Source organism: Onychostruthus taczanowskii, unplaced genomic scaffold (assembly GCF_017590055.1).
Source record: "Onychostruthus taczanowskii isolate IOZ18803 unplaced genomic scaffold, ASM1759005v1 scaffold36, whole genome shotgun sequence".
In the NCBI taxonomy this organism is placed as follows: Eukaryota; Metazoa; Chordata; class Aves; order Passeriformes; family Passeridae; genus Onychostruthus; species Onychostruthus taczanowskii.
In genome coordinates this window covers 7,585,655-7,608,663 of record NW_024501015.1, presented here as the reverse complement: position 1 = coordinate 7,608,663, position 23,009 = coordinate 7,585,655, and the positions used below count along the sequence as shown (strand labels likewise).

The window sequence follows — 23,009 nt, the reverse complement described above, 5'->3', positions numbered from 1 at the left end:
TAAAACTGACTGCCGTACCTAGAGCCATCACCACGCTGTGTCAAAACAAAGCTACTGGCAGCACATGGAAAAGATTTCAACACTGATTAAAGACTTGCCTGCAAGATTTTCCAAATGTAAAGCCTGTTTAATCACTGCATTTCTGTGTGCTTTCAGGAAAAGCAACTCAGCTTTGAATGACTCACCCTTCTCAGCCCAAACCATTTTTTCTCTGGGCTAAGTATGGCATCTATTTACTCAGGCAGTCAGGGGCCAGGCGTGAAATGTGTGTCAGGTCTCCTCAGGTCCACGATTATGTACTGTCATATTTTTAATTGAGGTAGTTTCCATGAAAGACCTTTTTTCCACACCCTCAGGACAGCGTGGAAATTCAGAGCTTGTTCCTCCCAAAACAATCACCTCCACAGTGGTGCTCAAAGAGAGAACACAATGCTGCAGAAACAAAAATAATTGTGGAAAAATACTGGAACACAAGCATTTAAACAATAGTGGTGGGTATTTTCCAGAAGCCTGCTGACTCCAGCGATTTTGCTATACAGTAACTTTGTGGGTGACGGCTGCCTGAACTGTGATCCATTACTGGAAGCTAATTACATGCAGTCAACCATCTTAAATTCCTCTTTTTCTCCACTCTAAAAGCCTGTCCTCTTACACACATACTTAAGAGACTCCAGAGGTCTATGTAGAGCCAAATACAAAAAAGACACTACATGTCTTTTGTCATATAAACAATAAAAAATTAAGGCAATTGTCATGACTATCTGCCACCAGGATAAGGAAAGGACAGTTTCTCATTGCCATGCTAGGAGTCTGAGGTGCACGACCGCAGAGCTGCGTGATGTCATTATTTAGATGTCAAACCCAAATTAACCCTTTCAAAAGTACAAAAGCAATTGCTAGTATGGTGGCTCAGTTCACCCTGACACATTAACAATAACACATTTATTGCAGAAATACTAATCCCACTGAAGGCAATTTCAAAACTTCTGTCTCACTTACAGTTCAAAGTATATTCCTGAACTTGGGAAGAAAGCTTGCTAACTAAGAAAGCACAATTTCAAGTTCAGCCAGGAATTCTCATACATTACACAGGGTGAGAACTAAATGGAGAGATGGATTTTCTTTAATTATCAATTATAGATCAATTCATTATTATTTTCAGCATTGCAATTTACATCTACTATCCTGCAACTATAGTTTCAGGGTTGCCACAGCTTTTGAAAATAAAAAGATGTTTCCATGTACTTCAGAGCTTGTTGTTTGAAGGAATACCTTTATACCTCACCCAGCTCTCCTAAACAGATCATCCTTTTTTACTTCAGAACTTCTGAAGATAATTAGAAAATTTCACTTTGTTCATTTCTTGATTAGCCCTGTTTTTAAAAAGAGCTTGTGCATACACACATCATTTGCTCTGTAAAAATCCCTAATATATTAATCAGTTCATGACTCTTGCAAAACACATGAGAAAAGAACAAATCTCTGCTGACCCGTGAATACATTTCCCAGTGAGGTTTACCATAATAGCAATTGGAAATCACTTCTGGTAAGTGAAAACAAGCTTGCTTGAAGATTCAATCTGAAGAGCCATGCAGTTTATTCAACCACAAATGTAACACTAAACAACAAAAGACTAAAGACAAGGCAAAATATTCTAGTTTGAGTACAGCTGCAATGTGGTTAGGCACCCTTGTCTTGAAAATCAAAGAGGCTGTGCTGGTGTATTTCAGTTCATAGTACTGGAAAGTTTGATGTACCAAAAATAACTTGTATCATTCTGAAGTAAAGCAAGCTCCCTATGGTTTTAAAGGATGAAGTCTCTGGGATCCTGATCTGTGCTGTATCTTCTACTAGCGGTGAGCAAGTCCCTTCAAGAGTGAGAGGTTTCACAGATCTCATCCAAATAGCAGTTTCCCTCCTATGAAAAGTGAAGTGGTTTGTATGTACAAAACCAAGGCTTTCAACAGAAGGACTAAAAGAACTGTACAGATTAAGGCAGCAGGGAAGACAGAAAACCTACAAGGAATAATGCAAGTGGCCTAAGCCAACATAGCGGGCAGTGCTGAGGTGAGACTGAACAAACTGCTCCCAGTGAGGGTGGCATTTCCCAGATACAGCATTCCCAAAGCCCCTGTCCTTAAGGACTACAAGACAGGGACAGTGGGTTTTGTGTCCTGTAACAGCAACCAGACCTGGAGCTTCTGAAATAGAACAGTGAAAAGGTGTGTTGGTTGCCCCTACACAGTCAAATTAAGAACATAAAGGCCAGCATCCACTCGAGAACCTGAAATCTCTCTAGAATTACCTTAATTCAACAACTGCTTTCCTTTGCCACTAAATTTAATTAACAGGGTATAGAGATACTGTCTAGAGGGCTTATTTGTTGCAGTCACAGGGTTTTTTTCAGACAACATGGTATGTTTCAGTATTCTCTGTGACTAAGAACTCCATTTATAAGAGACTTTGCTCTAAGTGACTGCTAATCTGGCTTAGGTACAGAAATAAAAAATTGGTAAACCATGAAATGCAGCATTGAGCACAAAGCTAATCCTCAAAGGAAGAAAAAAAATAGGTTTTGATAGGGCTTTTTTTTCCTCTCCTTTTTGTCCCGCTTTGATGCCTGAAGGCAACCTGAAAGTTCTGGGGTCCGTTCTTCCTTCCCAATTTTTCCCTTGCTGTTATATATTAAAAACTTCCAAAGCATATTTGAAAGAGCATGATTTTATAACCACACCTATGTACAGAAAATGTGTATTTTTCTAACATATACGTAAGGTTTTTTTACAGATGTGCAGAGAGGCACAGAAAAAGAACTCAGTGCAGACAAGGTTTTGCTAATACAATAAACTTCAATCTCCATTTAAATATGAGTAGTGCCAGCTCATACACTACCAGTGTTAGGGTAGATGTCTTTAAACAGACCTTTTTTTCCAAATTAAAATGGAGCTATGAAAAACTTAAGAGATCACAAACTCTTTCAATATAAGGCAGCGACTACTAATGTTGAAGGATGAAGATATCTAAATAGATGGCTTAACATGGACTTTTTTGTTTGGTTGGTTCGTTTGCTTATCTGGGTTTTGTTGTTATTGTTAGTGGTTTTGTCCTGTTGGTTTGGTTTTGGCATTTTTTCTCCTCAATGTCCAGTTTAATCTGCCCCTAACAGGCTACGGAGATTGCTGCTTTGTTACGAAATCTGCTTGCAGACTGCCCCACCAAAACAGCAGGATGCTCACAATGTGCTTTTAAAACCTCAAAACAGCATCAAGAATCACACAGATGTTTGATTTCCCAAAAATTTAACAGCTTCTCAAGTTTCCTTGCAGTAGGGAAATCTTAAAACCACATAATTTTTCATTCTGGCATTTCTTTTGGAATTAGCAGCTGTATTCAGACCCACAGCCATCTCAAGGAATTTCCTCCAAGGGTTATAACTATCTCCTAGGAGAAAAACATAGCCAAACACACTTGTAATGCCAAGAACCTACTCATTTACAAGTGCAGAAGAGGAGAACTAATCCAGGAACATGAGTTGCACTTGCACTGTCCAGTTTTCACAAACGGGGCAGCTCCTTATGACCTTGAAGGCATTACATCATCCACCTAAATATCTTGCTTTCTAAGTTGTATGGCTTTCTGAGCCAGCTGGAAAACAAAAGGTTGTTCACAAAGGTCTGTAACAGCTCGATATGGTAGCCAGTGGATGTGACTAAGGATCTCAGAAAGAGGATGAGCTGTACCAGTGTCGCCTCATTTTCTTCCACATTCTGTGTAGCTGGTACTGGGATCAGGGAGCATTGTGAAAGGCTGAGGATGGAGGTGTACTTGGCTTAAATGCAGTATGAATCATGGCTTTGAAACAACAAAGCAACTCTTTTCATGATTAAACAGGGCAAATGAAAGCATGCAAAGGAGATCCTGTTTTATCTGCTTGTGTGTATGTACAGCTAACTGACAAAGTCATGCACACGACTAACCACAGGGAAATATGGCTGAACTTGAGAGACGTATATCCATACATCTGCACATGCACATCTGCATACTCATGGATGCACTGGCATGCAAAAAACACCTCCTTCACATATCGCTACGGCATGGCATGTATACGCCTGTGTCTGATGCTCGTCGGTGACTTTCACTCCTCAGACTGACTCCAGCAAAACAAAACCAAAGCTTCCAGGTATTTCTCTGTCATAAGTGGCACTGTTGAAGTACTTATACTTTCAAGAATTTATCACACCAGTTTTCACTTGAAGAAACAACAATGAAGGGATTTCATTGTGAAAATCAAGTCCTTAATCTTGTTTTAATGAAGAACCTGCAGAGAAATTCCCCTCCTTTCTAGATGGACCACCAGGTGAGCTGTAAGATTAGTACCAATTTGCCTTGATATGTCAAGCAAGGTTTGAATTAATTTTTCCACAGATCCCCAGTGGAAAGCTGTCACTCCTTTAGTTAACACAGTCTTGGCACAACTTGGCACGGAGTGCTCGAACCTTGTCCAGCAGTTAGTGCTGCAATTCACAGTGAGAAGACACCAACACATACATGGGATTTTTATTTTCCTGGACTTCATTCCCAGCCCATGCATGGAAAATCTCCTTGTGTCCACTAAAATACCCTCTCCTGTCTCTCAAAGAGGCAGATTGATTTGCATCCCGCTGGACATACGAGAGCATCGGTGCCATACAAATGAAGCCCACCTTCCCTTCTCCTCAACAAACACCCACAACAGTGTCTCAGAGAGTAAGAGAAGCACAAACCTGTAAGCTTTTCCTAGGGAAACCATCCCTGCTTCCTAGGATGACCAGGGACTTTCCTTGTTAAGACCTGTATCTACATAATGCTAGCATTGTTAACTGCTAACAACCTTGACTTCCAAGCATTTGTGGAGTCCTACCTTTGAATATGTTTTCTTCTCTACAGTAACCTTTACTTCATTTAAATGCATGCTCTCTACAAAAATGTTTTTAAAAACCCCAGCATCCATTGCCTCATATTGTCCAACCAGACTGCTGTTTTCTGTTGCAAGAAACAGAGATCAGTGCTTTTGAATTTCCCTTTTGTTTACTACTCCAGTTATTACAGTGAGTTCTAATGTCATCTCACCTCCATGACTGGGCATGTTAAGTGTCTTCTCCTACGGAAACAACTTCATATCCTTGATTATCTTATTATCTTTCTCTACATATTCATTACTTCAGAAGTAAGTTCATTTTTCTTGAAAACATGGAAAACTGAGATGCAATGCTCCAGATGTGTGTTCATCACAGATTTTATTCAGCGGTTTACCATGCCATTCCACCATGCTGTTTGATTATTTCCCTCCTAATAATTTCTGGTGTTTGTCATTGAAGAGCTTCCCACTGTGCCTCCAAGATGCTTTTTCCATTTGATTACAGCCAATTTAGAGAATATCCTCATGTTCAGATGTGCCATCTGCAGTACTTTGTAATTATTCACACAAAATCCAATCTTCTTTATATCATCATCTGCCAACTTAGAAATGTGAGAACCTTCTGTATTTCTTCACAGTTAGCTGTAGGCTGGACTGCCCTCCATAACTGTTTATAACCCACAAATGTTATCAGCTCATTATCAACTCCCTTCTCCAGGAATACACTGTACAACATTGCTCCCATTCTGATTTTTGTGGGACACCTCAGAAATTTCAGTAACCATTCTCCTTCAAGTCAACAGAAGATTTCTTCATACTGTTGCTTCTTATCTTTTAACCAGTAACTGAGAGGTGACTTTTCCCCTTTCTCAAATGCTAGCCTAGTTTCTTTCAAAACATCTGCCCTATCTATTCACAGTGTTCCCTTAATTGCTGATGAACTCTTGACTCCTGCTTTAGTTGGACTCTTGTTTCTCACTTGCTTAGAAAAAAATGTTCCCATTTGTTTTGCCCATATTATGGCTTTACATATGGCCCAGAATTTATATTCTCCTATATTTTCCTTCTTTAGATTTCCCTCCTAAAGTTTAAAGACTGTTTTTAAAAGAGATCTCATTCACTCTTGCTTGGCTTGTTTAGCTCTTTTTCCAGGTGTGGAAATAGAGCAACACTCTTTTCAAAATTGATTTAGATTCACTCCAAGACCCCACTGCACATTTAAACACATTGCAAGACTCGATGACACCTTCAAGTGTTTAACCCTACAGCTGCTTCTTTTACTTCCCTTTTTTTGCTTTCTAATGCTTCTGATTTTTCCCTTTCAAGCTGAAAAACAAATGTGGTAGATTCTCTGCACAGCATCTACTTGGTAAATAAAAATTCTATTCTCTTCTTTTTTTCTTGGGAAGACCAGAACACGGATCACCACATTTTCTGTTCATACTCAACCCCTGAAATTTATGGCAATTGCAGTGCAAAATCTTGCTACCAAAGACTTAAGAATATAATGTACATTAACAGTGATGTCTAATAGTGTACCAAATTAAGAATAAAAGAAACACATAAAGCCTGAGCCTTAATACACACAGACCAAATGCACTACCACAGATCTTACCCATAGAGCATAACACTAGAAAATTAGCTGAGAAAAATCACCATTAGTTTTAAGAAAAAACTAATGCTTTATCTTGTATCATTTAGAAACAAAAATATGTATGTTTTCTGTAAGAAAATCAGGGTAGAGAAATTAATCACATTTAAGCTATTAAGTCCCAGCTTTACTTTTCCTGAAGCATCTTAATAGAAAAAAAAAATCACTGTATTATGTATATCTGTTCATATTTTCTATCATATGCTATCTCCCGTGAGTAAGGAAACATCCATTTCCTTTCATCTGCATTTACATGCTAAGGTATCTCAGATAAAATAAACCAAATTACTAATTTCTCAGCAAAACTGGTTTTGTAAATGAAATAACTCCTTGAAGGGTTTAACTTTGATAGAAGTCTAAAAGTTTGCCATTGACTCCAAAGGGCAGCACCTAGGCTTTTCTAGAGACAGTAGTTTTGGAAAGAAAGGTGTGAAGTAAACACGCATCTTATCTTCTTGAAACCATCCCTCCAAAGCATTTCTACAGAGTAAAGCTCAACTTTTTTCACATGTGCTTGGGTCAGAATTTAAAGCTGGAAAGCCAAAAGTTCTGCTGGGGTAAAACTATACCAGATCCTGTCTCATGGACCAACTAATAAAGAAAAAAAAAAACACCCAGAAAACCTAAAGATAATTTATTTATATTTTTCTCAGTCACTTTTAGGAAGAGTGGTTCTTTTTGAAAATGTTGCTTGAAATTAAATTTTTAAAACCTGCCAAGTGTTTTTAAAAGTGTTTTAAAACTGACCAGGATTTCTTAACTGTTGTTTAAATAATTCTGTCCAAATTTTGTGGAGAAATTCCTGCATTCAGCTGTGAAAAAACAACACCAAATTCTTGACTGTTAGTACCTCCAGCTTAGAGTCATCTTTTAGCTAGTCCCCCCTGCTTTTTCTCACTGTAGCACATTATCTGTTATCCTAAATATTGCTTGGGGAACACAGTGACAGAAATGAGACCAATTTTACTCTGAAGGAAATTTTAGAGAAATTAGGGGAATTACATCAGGAAGTAATTTTGCTCAGCCTACACAGAGACACTACACGTCCTGTTCAGTAGAGTTTGTTATATTGTCACTGCAGTGTAACATTTTATCTGCTCTCTTCAGACTCATGTGTGTATTTAACCCTACTGCTTTTGGGTCCTGCAGGAGGCCACACAGAGTTTAGGGGGCTTGGGTAGATAGTCAGAGCTTGGAAACAGGAAAACAGGAAATGCTAACTAAGGAGGATGTGTCATGAACAAGAGCCTCTCCTTAGAAAATAACATTTTTACTTAAGGGAGCTGGTGGCAGGGACAGAAATATCAGACAGTGGATATTTTACAGACAGACTGTGCCCTTTACAAACATTAACATTCTCCTAATTTGCCAAAAACTGCTCATGGAGGTATGCAAATGGCTAAGTCGGTCACAAGGACTCACCCTATGAAGATGACAAAAAAGTGCAAAGATGACATAAAAAGTTGACTCTATGTCCATTTAATTTTTTTCCTGTTCTGTCACTTGATTTAAAACAAGTTTTAGCTATTATTTTAACAGTGTTCTGAAAACAAAAAAAAAGATAAACAAGCTTCTGCCCTCATAACAGAACCGTAACAGAAATAATAGATAAACTAATCAGAGAGATTACTCTGGAGGGTTTTTACATTTTTTTTAAGGTGACCTTTAACACTTTCTCTTGGAAAGCAGTGTTTTATACATTTTTTAATCCACCCTTCTGTAATACATATTCCAATGTCAGTTAGACTGGATCTATAGGGACCCAGAGACAAGTATCATTTTATTATGGTAATAAAGGACAAGAGGAATACGTTCTTGTGGATTTGTTCCCTTTGAAAATTTTATCTATGAAAAGAGAAAAACACTGTGTTTTTAAAGACAGCAGAGATTTAAAATACCCATTTCATATGCAAGGCTGAGTTTAACTGCATGTGGACTTTCTATTTTCCTAAACGTTTAGCCACAAAATCATACAAAAAACACACATATATCCTAACACAATAGAATATGCCTAGCCTATATATTCATTTATTTCTTTCAATTTTTTAAAAGGTTGTTCCCTGAAAAATAGAAGTCACATTTGCTTAATATACAGCTTAAACGCACCAGATTTTTTTTTCAGTTATCACTAATGGAATTCTAGTTTGACCAGCATACTAACTCTGCTGTTGCCTTCTTGCCGTACTCCTCAGTAATGAGGTCACCTGCCTGAAGCTCATGCAAGGCAGAAAGTGGGTGTAAAATGAAAACCACCACATGCCCCTGGCTTACCTCTCTTTGATGTCCTGAGGTGCAGCTCCTCGAGGTTGCCTCCTCCCCAGCACTGCCAAAATGCCCTCCGAGAGGTTAAGCAAGCATCAGTCCCTTACACTCAGAGTCAGGGCACTCTGCTCTGTCCACACTGTGCCCCTTTCCCACCGTGGCAGGCAGCCCACAAAATGGGCCACTATTCACCAGCTGCACACCTTGCACCCACGGGTGAGACGTGCCCTTTGGGGACTCTCCAGTCCCGAACCTCTCACATCCCACTTCATCATCGCTCCTCTCTTCTACCTCATGGGCACTGAACAAGCCAAGAGTGCTGTGGCACTGGACATGCTTCTGATCAATAAATTACTCTGCTTTACATGGTTCAAATTTAAGCTTTTATTTGGTTTTTAAATTAAAAAAATAAATTTCGTTATTAAATAGTGGAATGGGTCTAAACTAATGTTTACATATTAATTTGCTTGCTTTAGGATACCACCAGAGAAATAATTGAAGTTTACCACCCAGACAAAACTTTCTGTTAGAAAGCTCAACAGTGGCATAATTCAGTTAAACAGGAAAAAAAAAAAAAGCCCCAAAAGTCTTAATGTTTACAATGAACGTTAGAAGTAAACCTCTGGTTTTAGCGTCATCCAACTCTAGTTTCCACCACAAAGGCGGTCATTTTATTCAGAATACTATACCACAGTGCTAATGTCATCAGCTTCATCTGGTTTCTTTTGCCTGCTTGGCAGGGATTTCAAGTACTCAAGGTGCCTCCTTGCATCCTCCTGGTTCTGTCGGACGTAATAAACCACGTAGGAGATCACCATGGTGAACCAGCCAAACATGGTGACCAGCATGGCGTAGTCAGTAGTCTTTTTAGGCAGGTTGCAGAGGTCGGCGTCGTTGGCAGCGTTGAGGAAGGGTCTCCCTGCGTGCTCGTCCAGCACAGAGGTCTTGCAGATGACGTTGTTGGCCGTCTCGTGGTTGGAGGCCATGCTCCGCAGCACCTGCTGCAGCGTGCAGTCACAGTGCCAGGGGTTGTTGGCAATTCTGGCCCTGGCCTTCAGGTTGTTGAAAGCGTTTTTGTGCACGCTTTTAATCCGGTTGTCGGACAAATCTAGAGTCTGCAAGGTTTCTGCCACCCCTTTAAAGGCATGTTCATCGATAAACTCAATCCCATTTTTTGATAAATTGAGGACTCTCAATTGGTGCAGGTCCTTAAAAATTTCGTTGGGGATAGATGTTATCTGATTGGAGTCCAAGTAAAGTAAGACTGTTTCTGGAGGAAGATCTCTGGGTATTTCCTTGAGGTTTGCATTGCTACAGCTGACATTCAGACCTCCGGAGTGGGAACAGAGGCAGCCTTTTGGGCACATACTGGCAGAATGAAAGCACAGTATCATGAGGACAAAACTTTGTAAGAGCAGACACATGGAGAGGGAACGAGTTAACCACAGGTCTACCAAATGCATGCTGGGCTGTCAGCATAATCACACGACCATTTCTCATTCAGCCGCCAGGGTGGGAAAAGGATCGGCAAAGCTGAAACGTGGCTTCATTTTCTTCGTCAGGATTAGTAAAAACTGGTTACTAGCACACGGGCTTCCTCATGGTCAATACGCTTCTTAGAAGCATGCCTACAGAGAAGAAGGAAAAAAGATTCTTTATACCACAAACTCCAATTCTAACTTTGTTTTTATTTAAAAAAAATAGAAATAAAAATATGTTAGAGGGAAATGCCATGCTAAAGAAATGATTTATTATCTTAAGTAACTTCTATTAACATTAATCTGAGTTTAGTACATAAATCCCCAGGACATTTTTAAGACGATAGACTACACTTACTACAAATTTCATGGGTTTGGTCTTTAATACTTATTAGAGAACAAACTGGTTTGCTTTTATCACAGACTCTTCTAAAACAGCTATAAAACTAAACTGCATTTTCCCTTGCTGAAGTAGAAGATGCATCAATAGGAGCTAAGACGTGTATCTCCAGCAACAGTGACAGGTTAAGTGAGGAATCTGTGGTGGTTAATGTGAAGTTATCTCAAAATAATTTATGTTATTTTAAGTCTAAATCCAAGTACTTCAGCAAGGAAATATTTTTACTACATCAAGGAACAAATCTCAGGTAAAGCAAATGCTGCTGCAAGACACCACAATCACCCGCCATCTCCTTGTTTGTCCACCCCTCCTTCTCTTTTGCCTTAGAATGCTGGATTTCTTGTACTTCCCAAGTATCTTTGGTGAGAACCACAGATATAATTTCTACTTCCAGTTTTTTTGAAAATTTTCTTTTCATGTAACAAAAAGAAATGGAACAATTGCCAAAAACTCACATACCCCACCCTCCAAAACAAATAAAACTCACGAAACTTATTGCCAAACCAAACACTAAAATATCTTATTTCACAGCATGTCATTTGCCAATAGGACATATGAAAAATACTGTTTCTGCTTCTCCCCGCCTCAAGTTCACTTTAAAATAGCAAACATCCAGAACCTTTTCCATTTTCTCCTTTAACTGGAATACAAATACAGAAGTCTGAAATGCTGACCTATATGGTTTCAAAGACAACCCTTCCCCCTGCCCCCACCACCCCTATTATGGTAAACTATGAATTTCTAACAACAACAGGTCCATTTGTTTTCACGTACATGCTCTCTGTCTTTGTAGCAGCTTGGATATGTGTAGCCTTCAGGTTGTATTTACATATAAATGAATTATGTTTTTTTCTAAATCCACACTGTAGCCCACTGAACAAGAAAATCCCTGCAAGGAGGATATGTGTGATTTTACATGAAAAAGAAGAAATTGCATTGCAATCACTTTTTTACTTTCAGAACTGACATACCAACTGCAGTTGCTGACACACTGCAGTAATATGGATCAGATGTGTCAAACATAATTTCAAACTCATAGCTCAAATTCTATTTAACCCTTTCTGCTGAGGTTCAGTATGTCAGTAACCCCACAGGCAAAGAAAAATAAAACAACCCAAACCAATCTTAACAGCATGTACATTACTTGTGATTACCCCATGACTCGGGAATGCTCGCACAAGCTCAGCATACTCTCACTACAACTACTGCAGAGAGTGGTGCACCACCACTAATGTTCAAATATCTATTGCTCAAATCAGTGATTTCCCAAGAACCTAAACAGAAAGCTCACATTAACTTCTACCCTAAAATTAAAAAGAAATGTAATTGCTAGAAATGAGAAATTGTGAAGTTAACCCTGGAAATGTGAAACTGTTTAGAAGGGAACTAAGCAGAGCATGAAAAGCTCCCTTTGAGGAAAGAGAGGTGAGGTAGCACCTTCTGAGTTAATGAAATGCTTCATGACCTCTGTGGAAAAAAAACCAGGGTTTACACAAAAGAACCCTGTTGCAGTGGGTGTATCCCTCCCACTTCCATTTCTCCCTTTGCCTCTTTGGTCACTGCAGTGCCTGCTCTTTAGACCAGACAGAAACCTGCTACCGAAGGAGATAAGCTCCAGAAGTTGTTTTTTTCCCAGCCTGCCCAAAAGCGTTAAGTACTTGCTAAAATGTGCAGCCCATTCGGAGGCCAAGCTGGAGCTGGCAGCTGCTCCCCCTGGCACTTGGAGCTAGCAACCTGCTGCTCCCTCCAGCAGCCCTGGGTGTTGTGGCAGGACAGCCTGTCCCCTGGAAAAACAGCCACCTATTTTCTTTTCCCTTCATGTTCATGTGTCTCTGTACTGTGCTGCTGCACCCAAAGAGCAGATGAGTGGTCCAGCTCATCACCACAGAAGGAGCATCATCTCATCACCTACTGCTTGTACACAGTGGCTTCCCACCACTGGCACTGGAGCTCTACTGCAGGAAGGGACTGGGGGGAAAGAGCAAGGACCTGAAGTAGTCTTGGGTGCTTCATTTTATAGAAGCACGAAAATGATACTGTTCTCATCAGTGTGACAAATGAATATCAAATTTGCTTCAATACAGGCTAAAAAAATCCAGTCAGCCTCAAAATATAGCACAGACCCTGCTGAGTCCACCACAGCACTGTTACACCACCAAAGAGCATGTATCAGAGGCCCCAAGCCCCTTTGTGGAACATCCTCATCCCACCGAAGACAAATGAAACTATTAATGTATCAATGTGTTTAGAGTGGAAGAAGTAGAGTCATTACAGACTAAACAGGATAGTGTTTAATGGAGCAGTACCTCTTCTAAAGGCCTAACTAAGTAAATTAATATAGAGAGGAAAGAACTCACAATGTTTTAAGTTGCTACATAGAGCAAATACAAGTTTAAACCTGCAATTAACAACCTACTCAACAAAACTTGTCTGAATAAGAACAAAGCTCAGCAAATTCCCAGTAAATTAACCAGAAGAAACACAATGGGACTGAGCATCAGTCAGGGTAAACAGCTTTGTTTGCTTCAGAATATACCATCGAAGGGATACCTGAGGTTTAGGTTTCAGCAATAAACTTAGAGCAAGAACCTTCTTTACTCCTAGTGACTGCAAGAAAAGAAAACTAGGATTCACACATTTCTAATGCCAGTGGAAGATCTGTGGCTTCTTGAGCTATATCTAATTTCCTCTTGCTTGGAACACAATAAATAAAGGTGTCAAAGTTGGAACAACCATAATAGAGATATACCAGAAGAAACAGTAATGATTACAGACAAAGGAATGAAGGACACAGAATTAAAATAAATATGTGAATTAATTATAAATCTGCAAATAAAGAAAAAAAAAAGAAATTAAAAAGTGAACGAAGGCACAGGGAAATGACAGCAATACCAGGAGCACTTGTAGCAGTGTGGTATAAAAAGGCTTTTTGTGCACATTTCTAAAATACAAGCACAAACATTGAATACCTAACACCAAGTCAAATATTGCAAGGGAACAATACTACAGACAAAAGATTGCACAGAGGAGTTCTTTACAGTCTTGCAATTTAAACAGGTTTCCAAGGCTTCCTCTTCTCGAGTTCCCCCAAGACCATTCACTCAGTGCCTACATCCAACAATGTAGGAAAATGTACAAATCCTGAAAGCCTCAGGGAAAGCACATTGCTTTTAATACATGGTGAGATTTCTACTGAGCTTCGGGTGTCAGTACTTGCAAGTGTTTGTCTTTACTGCAAACAAGGTGCAGAGACTGTATCTTAGCTCCTGAACGCAACACTACTAAATTATCTAACTGAATAATAACTTCTCCCCACAAGAAACTAGTGATGTGAGGAAGCATAAGTGCCTCCAACTACCAACATGGAAAAGGGCTCCTCAGACTCAAGAAAGTCACACAGAAAGTCCAGGACAAGACTGCCTGAAATATTAATTTATCCTGTTTATCTTCAAAGGAACATAGAGGAGGATAGAAAATCCTATAACCATCAGACAGAACAGCCAGAAAATGACACAGGCTGAGATGTTTTGTTGTTTAGGGCAATACTAAGACAACAAGAGATGAATAAAAAGACGATCCATCATATATGTTTAGTTAAAGATGTCTGACTAGGGGAAGGGGTTTCTACTGCAGTGTTGAGACTTTCAGAGTCCACATGGCAGCTCTGGTCATCACCCAGGTACTCACACACCCCCTTGCCCCCATAAAAGAAAATGGAACAGAGACCAAATCCATGCACTTGAGAGGCAGCCACTGCTCTCAGGGGACTCAAAAGCAGAGACTACCACCAGCCTTGAGAGGAATTCTGCCTACAGCACGTTGAACACACCCACACACACAACCCCCTAAGCCCTCTGGTGAAACCAGTGGAGCCACTTGTTGATGACACTCCTCCTGCAAATTTTTCAGAGATACAAGAGAGGGATTTACTCCCTACTGATTCAGCAGATGGCCTCTCCATGCATTGTGTATCTACATTTTAGTAGGGTCCTTCAAAGATTACTTTCTAGCACTACAAAAATAACCTGTTACAGTAAAATATCTTTGTTCAAGTTGTTCCAGTAGGAAAACATTCTACTTGGAATTTCACCTGAATTCTCAGACAATATCAAGTGAACTCTCAAACATTTTGTTTTGAGGAAAAACCAAGACCATTACCCTTCTCCTGACAGCTCTTCAGCAAGCAAGATCTCACACATAAAGACAAAACCATGACCTAATGTATTTAATATAAATGTTTCCAAAACGAACTACACCATTTTTATGGGAAGATTCCTGTTCTAAATCACAGAATAAGGGCCACAGATTAAGTCTTGTAGAACAGGATCACACAGGTACAGGTAAGCACAAGAGCCCCCAGACTCACACACAGCATCCTCACTTGTTTTGCCTGCTTGCCAAACACTGATGGGAAGAATAAGCAGCAGCTCTCTGCTCTCTCTTCAAAGCTGGACCCACTGATGAAAAAGATTGCATCTGTTACTCCAGCAATGTTAAAGGGGTCACAGCTAACCACTAATGCTCAGCAACTGCACACACAGTTTGTACTTAAGGTTACTGAAGGCTCCATGATTAGAAAGGAATTTCTTGTTACTGTAGCTGATGTGCTCAAACGAGCAGGCAGGATCAGAACAGGGAAAAGGAAGCCAGTGGCTCAACCACAGGGGGTGAGCTGTTGGCTGCATCATAACTGCACTCAATCTGTCTGGTCTGTCACTTTTCAACCACCAGAAAGATTGGAAAAAATTATGTACAATCCAGCTTCCTAAGAACGTGGATCATAGGGACTGATGCACAATTCACCTGCCTTGGCTTACCATGCTTCCAAGGATATACAGCTGTAAAGCTTAAGTGACTTTGCTACTAACTTTAGGCACAGTACCCAGAGAAGCACTCATTTGAAAATGGATCCCAAATGGCACTGCAGAGCTCCACACTCCTTGGGATCATGGAGTCCACAACAAACATCACTGTGTTCTCAGTTAATACTGAAGGCATCCCCACAAACAACTGCAGGCCCCCCACATCAGAGATGCACTGCACATATCAGGGTGCCTCCCATCCTCCTCTTGTACAGCCCATACAACTCATATATTAATCTAGAGACAGATCCTATTTCTGGAGGCAGCTCTACTGCCTTCAAAAGAAGCTCTCAACTCCCAGTAAGCCCTCAGGAGATCCCTGAAAAAGAGCTCCACTTTTCAAGCCCGGTCTAAGTAAAGTCCTGCCCTTCAGAGTAACAACTTTCCTGCGTACCAGCATCGGAATTTTGATACAGAATTAGAAAAGTCCAGGAAATGAGACTCCTACAGGGCTCTTTTTTCAGACATCTTTAAAGCAAACTTGCACTTTGAATAAATATTAAAATTTTATAACTAAAAATCCATTAAATGGAGCACTGAAAAAGATAATTATTTTAACTTCCAGAAAATTACTGAGATGCTTTATAGTTTTGAAAGACCTGACATTATTATAACTTTTTTCCCTCCTTTAAGACATTGATGAGGTTAGTTTATAGAAAATATGCTCATTGATAAATCTAGTTTTCTATTTTCTATTAAAACAGGTCTTAACTTTGCCATATTGAATATTTTTGTGTTACATTGGGTTTAGCAAATTAACCATTGAAATAGAAAATATCCCCTTTTCTAATACATTGTTTCCCATGAGTTCTGCTTCCTGTTAATGCCAGTCTGCTTCTTACAAAACACACACACCCCCACCCCACTCTCCCCCATCCATAGAGCTGTGTTTTATGACTTTGTACTCCTCTTTTTTTCCCCACTGTCATAAAAAGTCATATACTATTTTATCTCTAAAAATATTACCTTGCAATTAGTATTGACAAGACAGCCATAAGAAGGAGATTATAGACTAAAATGAACAGGTGATTATCCAGCCTGAAAAGTCCAGTTTGCTAGAGGACAGGACAATTTTACCTGAACCCAAAGGAAGAGATTTGCCACCACTACTCCCAAACAGTAGCTAATGGCATATTTAGGAAGAGTTAAAACAGAGAAGATATTTGGAGAAAGAACTATTTATATACCTCCTACCCTTAATAAATCTTACACTATTGGTAAATACAGACCTCCCAGTAAGCTGCACACTGGGCTGTCCTGTGCACCAGGTTTGAGAGATCTGAGCCTCTGGAGGCCAGCAGAGTGTGCACATTGGGGAAAAACCTCCATCAAATCCTGCCTGGCTCCACCAACATCTGCTGAATCAGCCCACAAATTTTAAAACCACAAGACTGATGTAAAAATAAGAAGTTGCGGGGTTTTTTTACACACCTATGGATATATGATAAACTACACCATGGCAATGTGACAGACTGACTGAGTGGGTACTGAGCTGAAAAGTGATCATACTCGAGAGCTGGACAGGAGCAGTAGGACCCAAAGGGGAATGCAGCGGCCACTTCTGACCTCTGTGCTGTTTGTGCACTACAAAACATCAAATTGCATAGGTACCAAGTGAATTCCTCCAAACAAACAATACAATCCTTTAAAACAATGGCACCTGTGTGCTGTTAGCACACCATGGCCAAGGGCAATCTCACTAGCTGCACAGAGGGACAGCAAGTCAGGCAACTCAACCTTCTCCGTGGCTCCAGGACAACAGGAGGAAATTCCATTTAGCAGATGAAACAAGAACCTGGTTTAGATTCCCAGAACAACCCGTGTCTTTCATGCATCTCTCCCTCTCACTCCTCAAACCTGGAGGCCTGGCAGCTTCACAGCTCTGCCACCTTGAAGGTAGGCAGTCAAGATGTTATGAAGCACCAAACCAGAGAGGCGCCATGACCTGCTTGCAGGTCATTTAAATTCCCAGATGGAAGTCTCCAGCAGTGGAAGAGTTTCAGGATTTCAGAATATGGCAAGATGAGAAATCCTAAAGCAGTAAAAAGAGAAATTAATAGAAGCCAACAGCAAATGAGGTGGGAAAAAAGGGGTGCAAAAGATCACTGATTCTATGAATAATTGAAATGTCATGATTAATCAGTGTGAGCCTGAACTTAAACTACATAATGGATTCATTATCTAATGAAACACCAAATGTACTCAAACTGAAATATTCTCCCCTAGGACAGGACTCAGAATGCCAGTCAACATTTTGTTCCCAAAAATCTTCCAGTACAAGCATCTATATATAACTGCAAACCTTTTCCAGTTGTAGAAGTAAAGTGTGTAGGTAAAGGTTTATAGATCCTGAGCTATGAATGCCCTCCCTTACCTGTCACAGAATAATAAAATGGTTGAGGAGAGCCAAATGAACATTTTAAGCTATAATTACTTTCTGATTGTGAGATCACTGAATGTATCACTCCTTATTACAGATTAACATCTTAATTATACTGTGTGGGCAAATGAATCAGCACTTTAAGACTGATGGGTTGGGTTCATGTTAAAAAATGTATTTGACTTCTTCCCTTTTCACATCAAGTCAGGAATTATTTCGCAACTCTCAGCTGATAAATAATTGTGTGAAACTTAGCAGATATAACAGATTGATGACAGAAAAAATATTACCAATCATCTCCTATGCTCTTGTAAGTTTTCTGCAGCAACACATTTCTTGGAATGAAATTTGGTAACTTGCTGGAAATTAAAGAAGCAGCTGCTGGGGATGCTGTTAGACCTCATTCTTTTGAGCCTTACCAAAGATTGAATCACCTGCTTTTCGGAAGGTATTCAGCGCTGCCTACTTTTCCTTGTTATCTTCTGCATCCTCTTCACCTGATGTAGACTACAGACAGCTCCTGTCCCTTCCCTAAGCAATATACCCTGATGGGAAATATAAACACACCTGTGCCATTTGAAAAAGAAAGCAAAATGCTACATACACTTACAGAGCATATATAGTGTCAACATAAAGTTAAAAATGAAAGATACAAGATGTAATATACATGATAATCTTCAACATAATTTATATTTCTTCCACTATATTTGGAAGAAATTGTCTTGACAACCTATAGAAAAAATGAACAAAGGCTCAAGATATGCCAGTTACTGCTCAGCGAACACAACTGCAAAAAGATTTTTTTACCACTATATAAGAACATGAAGAACTGCATTACAGATGCTAAAGGAAAATGCTCCAACACACACAAATGACTGCTTGTGAAGGGCTCTCCAAGGCCTTATCACTTTTTTCTAGATTATTAGTGTGCATCAGAGTTTGGGACTATATTCTACCAAGTCTCAGTCACATTTTCTGCGAAAACATCAACAACCATTCTATTTGGCAAGAAAATCCTTTCCAGTTGCAGCTGAGTCAATCCTCCACATGATCTATAGTAGAAAAAAAATATACTCTGAAAGCTTAAAATAACCTGAAGTGGAAATACTTCATCTTCCTTGGGTAAGGAGATCCAGACTGAAGTCTTTTCTAAAGTCTGGTTACGAGGAGAATACCTAAGAGTCTTTCATGAATAAGGAATGCTGTAGGTTTTCAAGAAATCTGATACAACCTAATGGAAAATGCTTTCATCATAAGATGCCAATTTCACAATATTTGCCTATTTATTTTTTCTCCCATATTATAAAATAACATGATCAAAGTGAAACAGACAAGTGCCCAGTTGGAGCCATACTCTTTCCAGTAGCTAATGATGGTTGCTCCTTCAACTTAATTAGACAGAATCTATCAGATCAGAGAAAATCTTGTCTTGATCTCAAGATAATTACACTGATTACCTCAATGATTACCAGCATAATCAGTGGCAAGTCTTGCAATTTAATCTTGATAACTACAGCTGGTGACTGCAGATGGTGTCCTTGCCCAGTTGAAGATCTCATTCTATTTTTGCAAAGTGGAAATCTAACCCCTGCTAACAAAACTGTGTTACCAGAAACTGGCAGGCCTTTAAGGAACTATTAGCCTTTAAGGCTATTGCAAAGATAAGCAAGATTCAGACCACCTAGAGACCCTTCTTCCACTTTTAAGGGTGTTTATTTGGTTCTGTGTACTGTGATCTTTAGGCTCATTTGAGGTTCATCCAAATGCTCCTGCAACTTAGTAGAAGACAAGGGTTGTAATTAGGCTGGGGAGGCTGTGCTGATAATAAAGTCAGCAAGGCAGAAATGAGTGTGCTAACCCAAGGGGACTGTTCAGCAAGGAACACTCTGGTGGCTCTGCAAAGCTGCCCCCAGCTGCCCAAAGCAGCAGCAGGACAGCTGCTGGCAGCAGACACCTGGGCACCAGGGAATGCTGCACGAGAGGTGCTGCCGACTCCAAAGAAAGACAGGGAGAAGGAGAACAAAGGAGAGAATGGCTGAAAGTGGCTTTTTCCAGCTGACCCTCTGTCACGGAGCAGGTTCCCAGGAACTACAGTGGCCACCACAGATGGAACAATTTCTTGGGTTAGATAGCTCAACACAAAATACAGATGTGAGCAGAGGAAGAGCCACAGTGAGAGTTCAGCACCCACTTTCACAAGCTCTTGCTTTTACTGGGTCCAGAGTACCCTGCTGTGTTAAAACCCAGAAAGTTGAGGCTGCTTCTCTTCCTGCACAACTTCCCAGAGACACGAACACAGAGCAATAACTCATGGCACAAAGAATTTGAAAGAAAAGAAGCCAGCAGAAGCTATTGCTAAAATGAAGCAACCTAAATAATAGTACACAACATGAGACTAGCAAGAAAAAGAATATACTTCCAGCGCAATTACTCTGAAAAAATCTTAAAGGGAGACAAAATCTCACAAGATAAATTAGCAAAAGGGGATAGCAGTTAAAATATAGTACCGCAGCAGTTATTAATTCAGCTCCTTGTGCTTTGAAATATGCTACCTGTATATTAACAGGACCTTAAAGAAGCATGCAGAAGTAGAGTAACTCATTTAGAAAAAATGCAAGAAAAATAAAATGTGTACCAGCATATAAAAGAAACCAATCAAGTTCCAATTAAAAGCTCTAAACCTAAAAGTGAACGCTCAACACCATAAAACCACAAGCTTCTCCTAATGAAATTAAAATTGTCACTTATCAATATAATTCAGAAAATAGTAAAAGAAACAGCAAGTATGGAGTAATTATGCGATCAATAAGCGATTAAGCAACTTTAAAAGACATTCAAATGACCTTCTACAATCAAGTGACACACTGAGTTAGCTGCAAGCCATTTGACCTTGCCAAAGAAACTGGCTGATCAGTGATGCTGGTTTTGCTGTGCCAATGGTTATTACACCTGCACACGGCCATTTGCACAGCTGAGAGAGCCAAGAGCACATCTACAACATCACACTTCCATTTCTGCACCAAAGGTGTCAAGCAAAAGTATCATAACCTACTGTATCAAACCACCCACCCATCAAACCACCCAAAAATCACATCCCCACTTCCAGTATTTCAATCCATGAGTAGCTTCAAATAACTGTAATTTCTTTTTCATTAGCTTGCCAGAGAAACTTATCTCTTTTTTTTTTTCCAGTTCTAATAATAGATTTTCCTTCTATGTTTAGGTATCATTATAACTCTAAAAGCTCAACATGTGGTAATCTAGAATAGTCAAACACAGGGATTTTGTACTTCCATGGAAACAAGATTACTAGGTTCCCATCAGGACCCACTTTTAGCTCTGCTGGCAGCTACTACCATTAGAAGCTGTGGAAAAAACTAGCCCAAGTACAATTTCTGCAGCCCTGCTTCAGGTGAGGAGCTCCCAAGAAAGAAAAACGTAGCAGTGTAAAACTTCAATGCCATCTTGTGCTGGCAGCATTTCCCTAATTAAGTATTTAAGGCCAGATGGAGCTATTAGATCATCTAATCTGACCCCCTGCCTACCACATGACGTGTCGTTTTACCAGTAAACCTCATATTGAGCCCAAAAATTTAGGTCAGACTGAAGCATGTCTGAACTGAGACGACTTCTGTGTGCCCAGGGCAATACCTTTTGTGCCCACTGTTCTTGCAGCACTCTGTATCAACACTCACTGTAAGAGTTAAACTACTCTGGCAGATATATCTGCTCCACCAGGATCCAGACACCAAGCAAGAGCATCTGTTTTCAAAAGACAGGCTATACTGAAAGATAATGTTCTACTGTTCATCATCAAGAGCTCAACGTTACCACTTTCTCCAAATGAAAGTTAAACAAACTGGCTATTTTTTAATCTGCTGGTGAGTTACATCAGGCCCTCAGCTGCCATTAAGGGACTGTTCAAATTACATGTGTTACATCTAAGCAGAAATCAGCATGTTTTCATTTTGAAATAAGTGCTCTAGAAAATCCCCAAGGCTTCCCAGGAAGTCAGGTAATTTTTGGTTTTTTTAACCATGTAGTAGTACTTTTCCAAAGTCATAAAAAACTTGCTGTATTAAGTTTCTCTTCTGAGGCCATATGATGATAGCAAGTAGTTATTACAACTTGAGGCTGCAGGCTGAAATCCTTTAAGAATTCTCTGACCCTTACTCAGCAAAAAACTTCAGCCTGTTCGCAGCTCATCAGCTTGGTGAGGGGCAGGCAAGCCTTCACTGCACTAAAAGTTATCACCAACTGCTAAATGAAAGGAACAGCTCTAAAGAAATAAAAATCTGCTTTTCTCAGTGGAAATAAGCACCAGCCTTTATCAGACATGGAACCTAGCTGTGCAAAAACCAAAAACAAGGCACAGCTGCTTGACACTGACTGTGCAGAGATCTTCCAGTCAGTAGCTTTTCCCAAGGAGAAAACAAAAGGAAGGAAGAGCCAAAAAGAAGTATTGCAATGGTTATCTCCAAGAAGAGAACAAACCCTTGAGGTCACATTTTCACTAAAGGAAAACAGGTCTTTATCAGCAGCACTAGAGTACAACAGGAACAGACTGAAACTTGGTTCAATAAAACCCTTATTTTAAAGACAAGAATGTATCAGCTCCTCTTTAAAGACAAGAATGTGTGTCCCCTCTGAGGTTATACAGCCAAGTTGACTTTGGCAGACCTAGCTGATACAAAAAGCAGGAGTTGTGAAGGAAAAAAAAAATCTTGATTAGCTGGGCAATGATCCAATAAGCAAGACACTTGAGGCTGCAAGTTCACAGCTGAAGAAGCTCAGGTAGAAATAATTTATAGCAAATTAAGTTAGGTCATGATAATGAAATTTAAAGATGTGGGGCACAATTTATTTTACTAAGGCTTGTTGAAAAGTGAAACCCAAACAGAGCTAACAGGAAGGCTAATTTAACTCTGGTTACTGTTGGTACTGGCACTGAGATAAGCTTAACTTGACACACTTGGAATGGGAAAGAGAATATAAGAATAGGATTTATAAAAAAAAACTTTTTAACACCATTTCTCCACATTGCAGGAGAAAGCAGGGCAAATTTGATCCTGTGAATCA

General features: G+C 39.7%; 1 protein-coding gene across 4 annotated transcripts in view; it reads right to left on the bottom strand.

Annotated features, from left to right (window-relative positions):
- The window catches only part of LRRC3B (leucine rich repeat containing 3B), a 60,886-nt gene that overhangs the window by 7,131 nt on the left and 30,746 nt on the right, over positions 1-23,009 (bottom strand). For 2 of the 4 annotated variants that reach the window (XM_041411552.1, XM_041411553.1), the window contains exon 2: positions 8,820-10,438. In XM_041411552.1, the coding sequence (XP_041267486.1) occupies positions 9,494-10,273 (780 nt within the window). In that variant the 5' untranslated portion in view covers positions 10,274-10,438 and the 3' untranslated portion in view covers positions 8,820-9,493. The remainder of the gene's footprint in view (positions 1-8,819; positions 10,439-23,009) is intronic. The other 2 variants (XM_041411550.1, XM_041411551.1) reach the window with 1 other exon arrangement.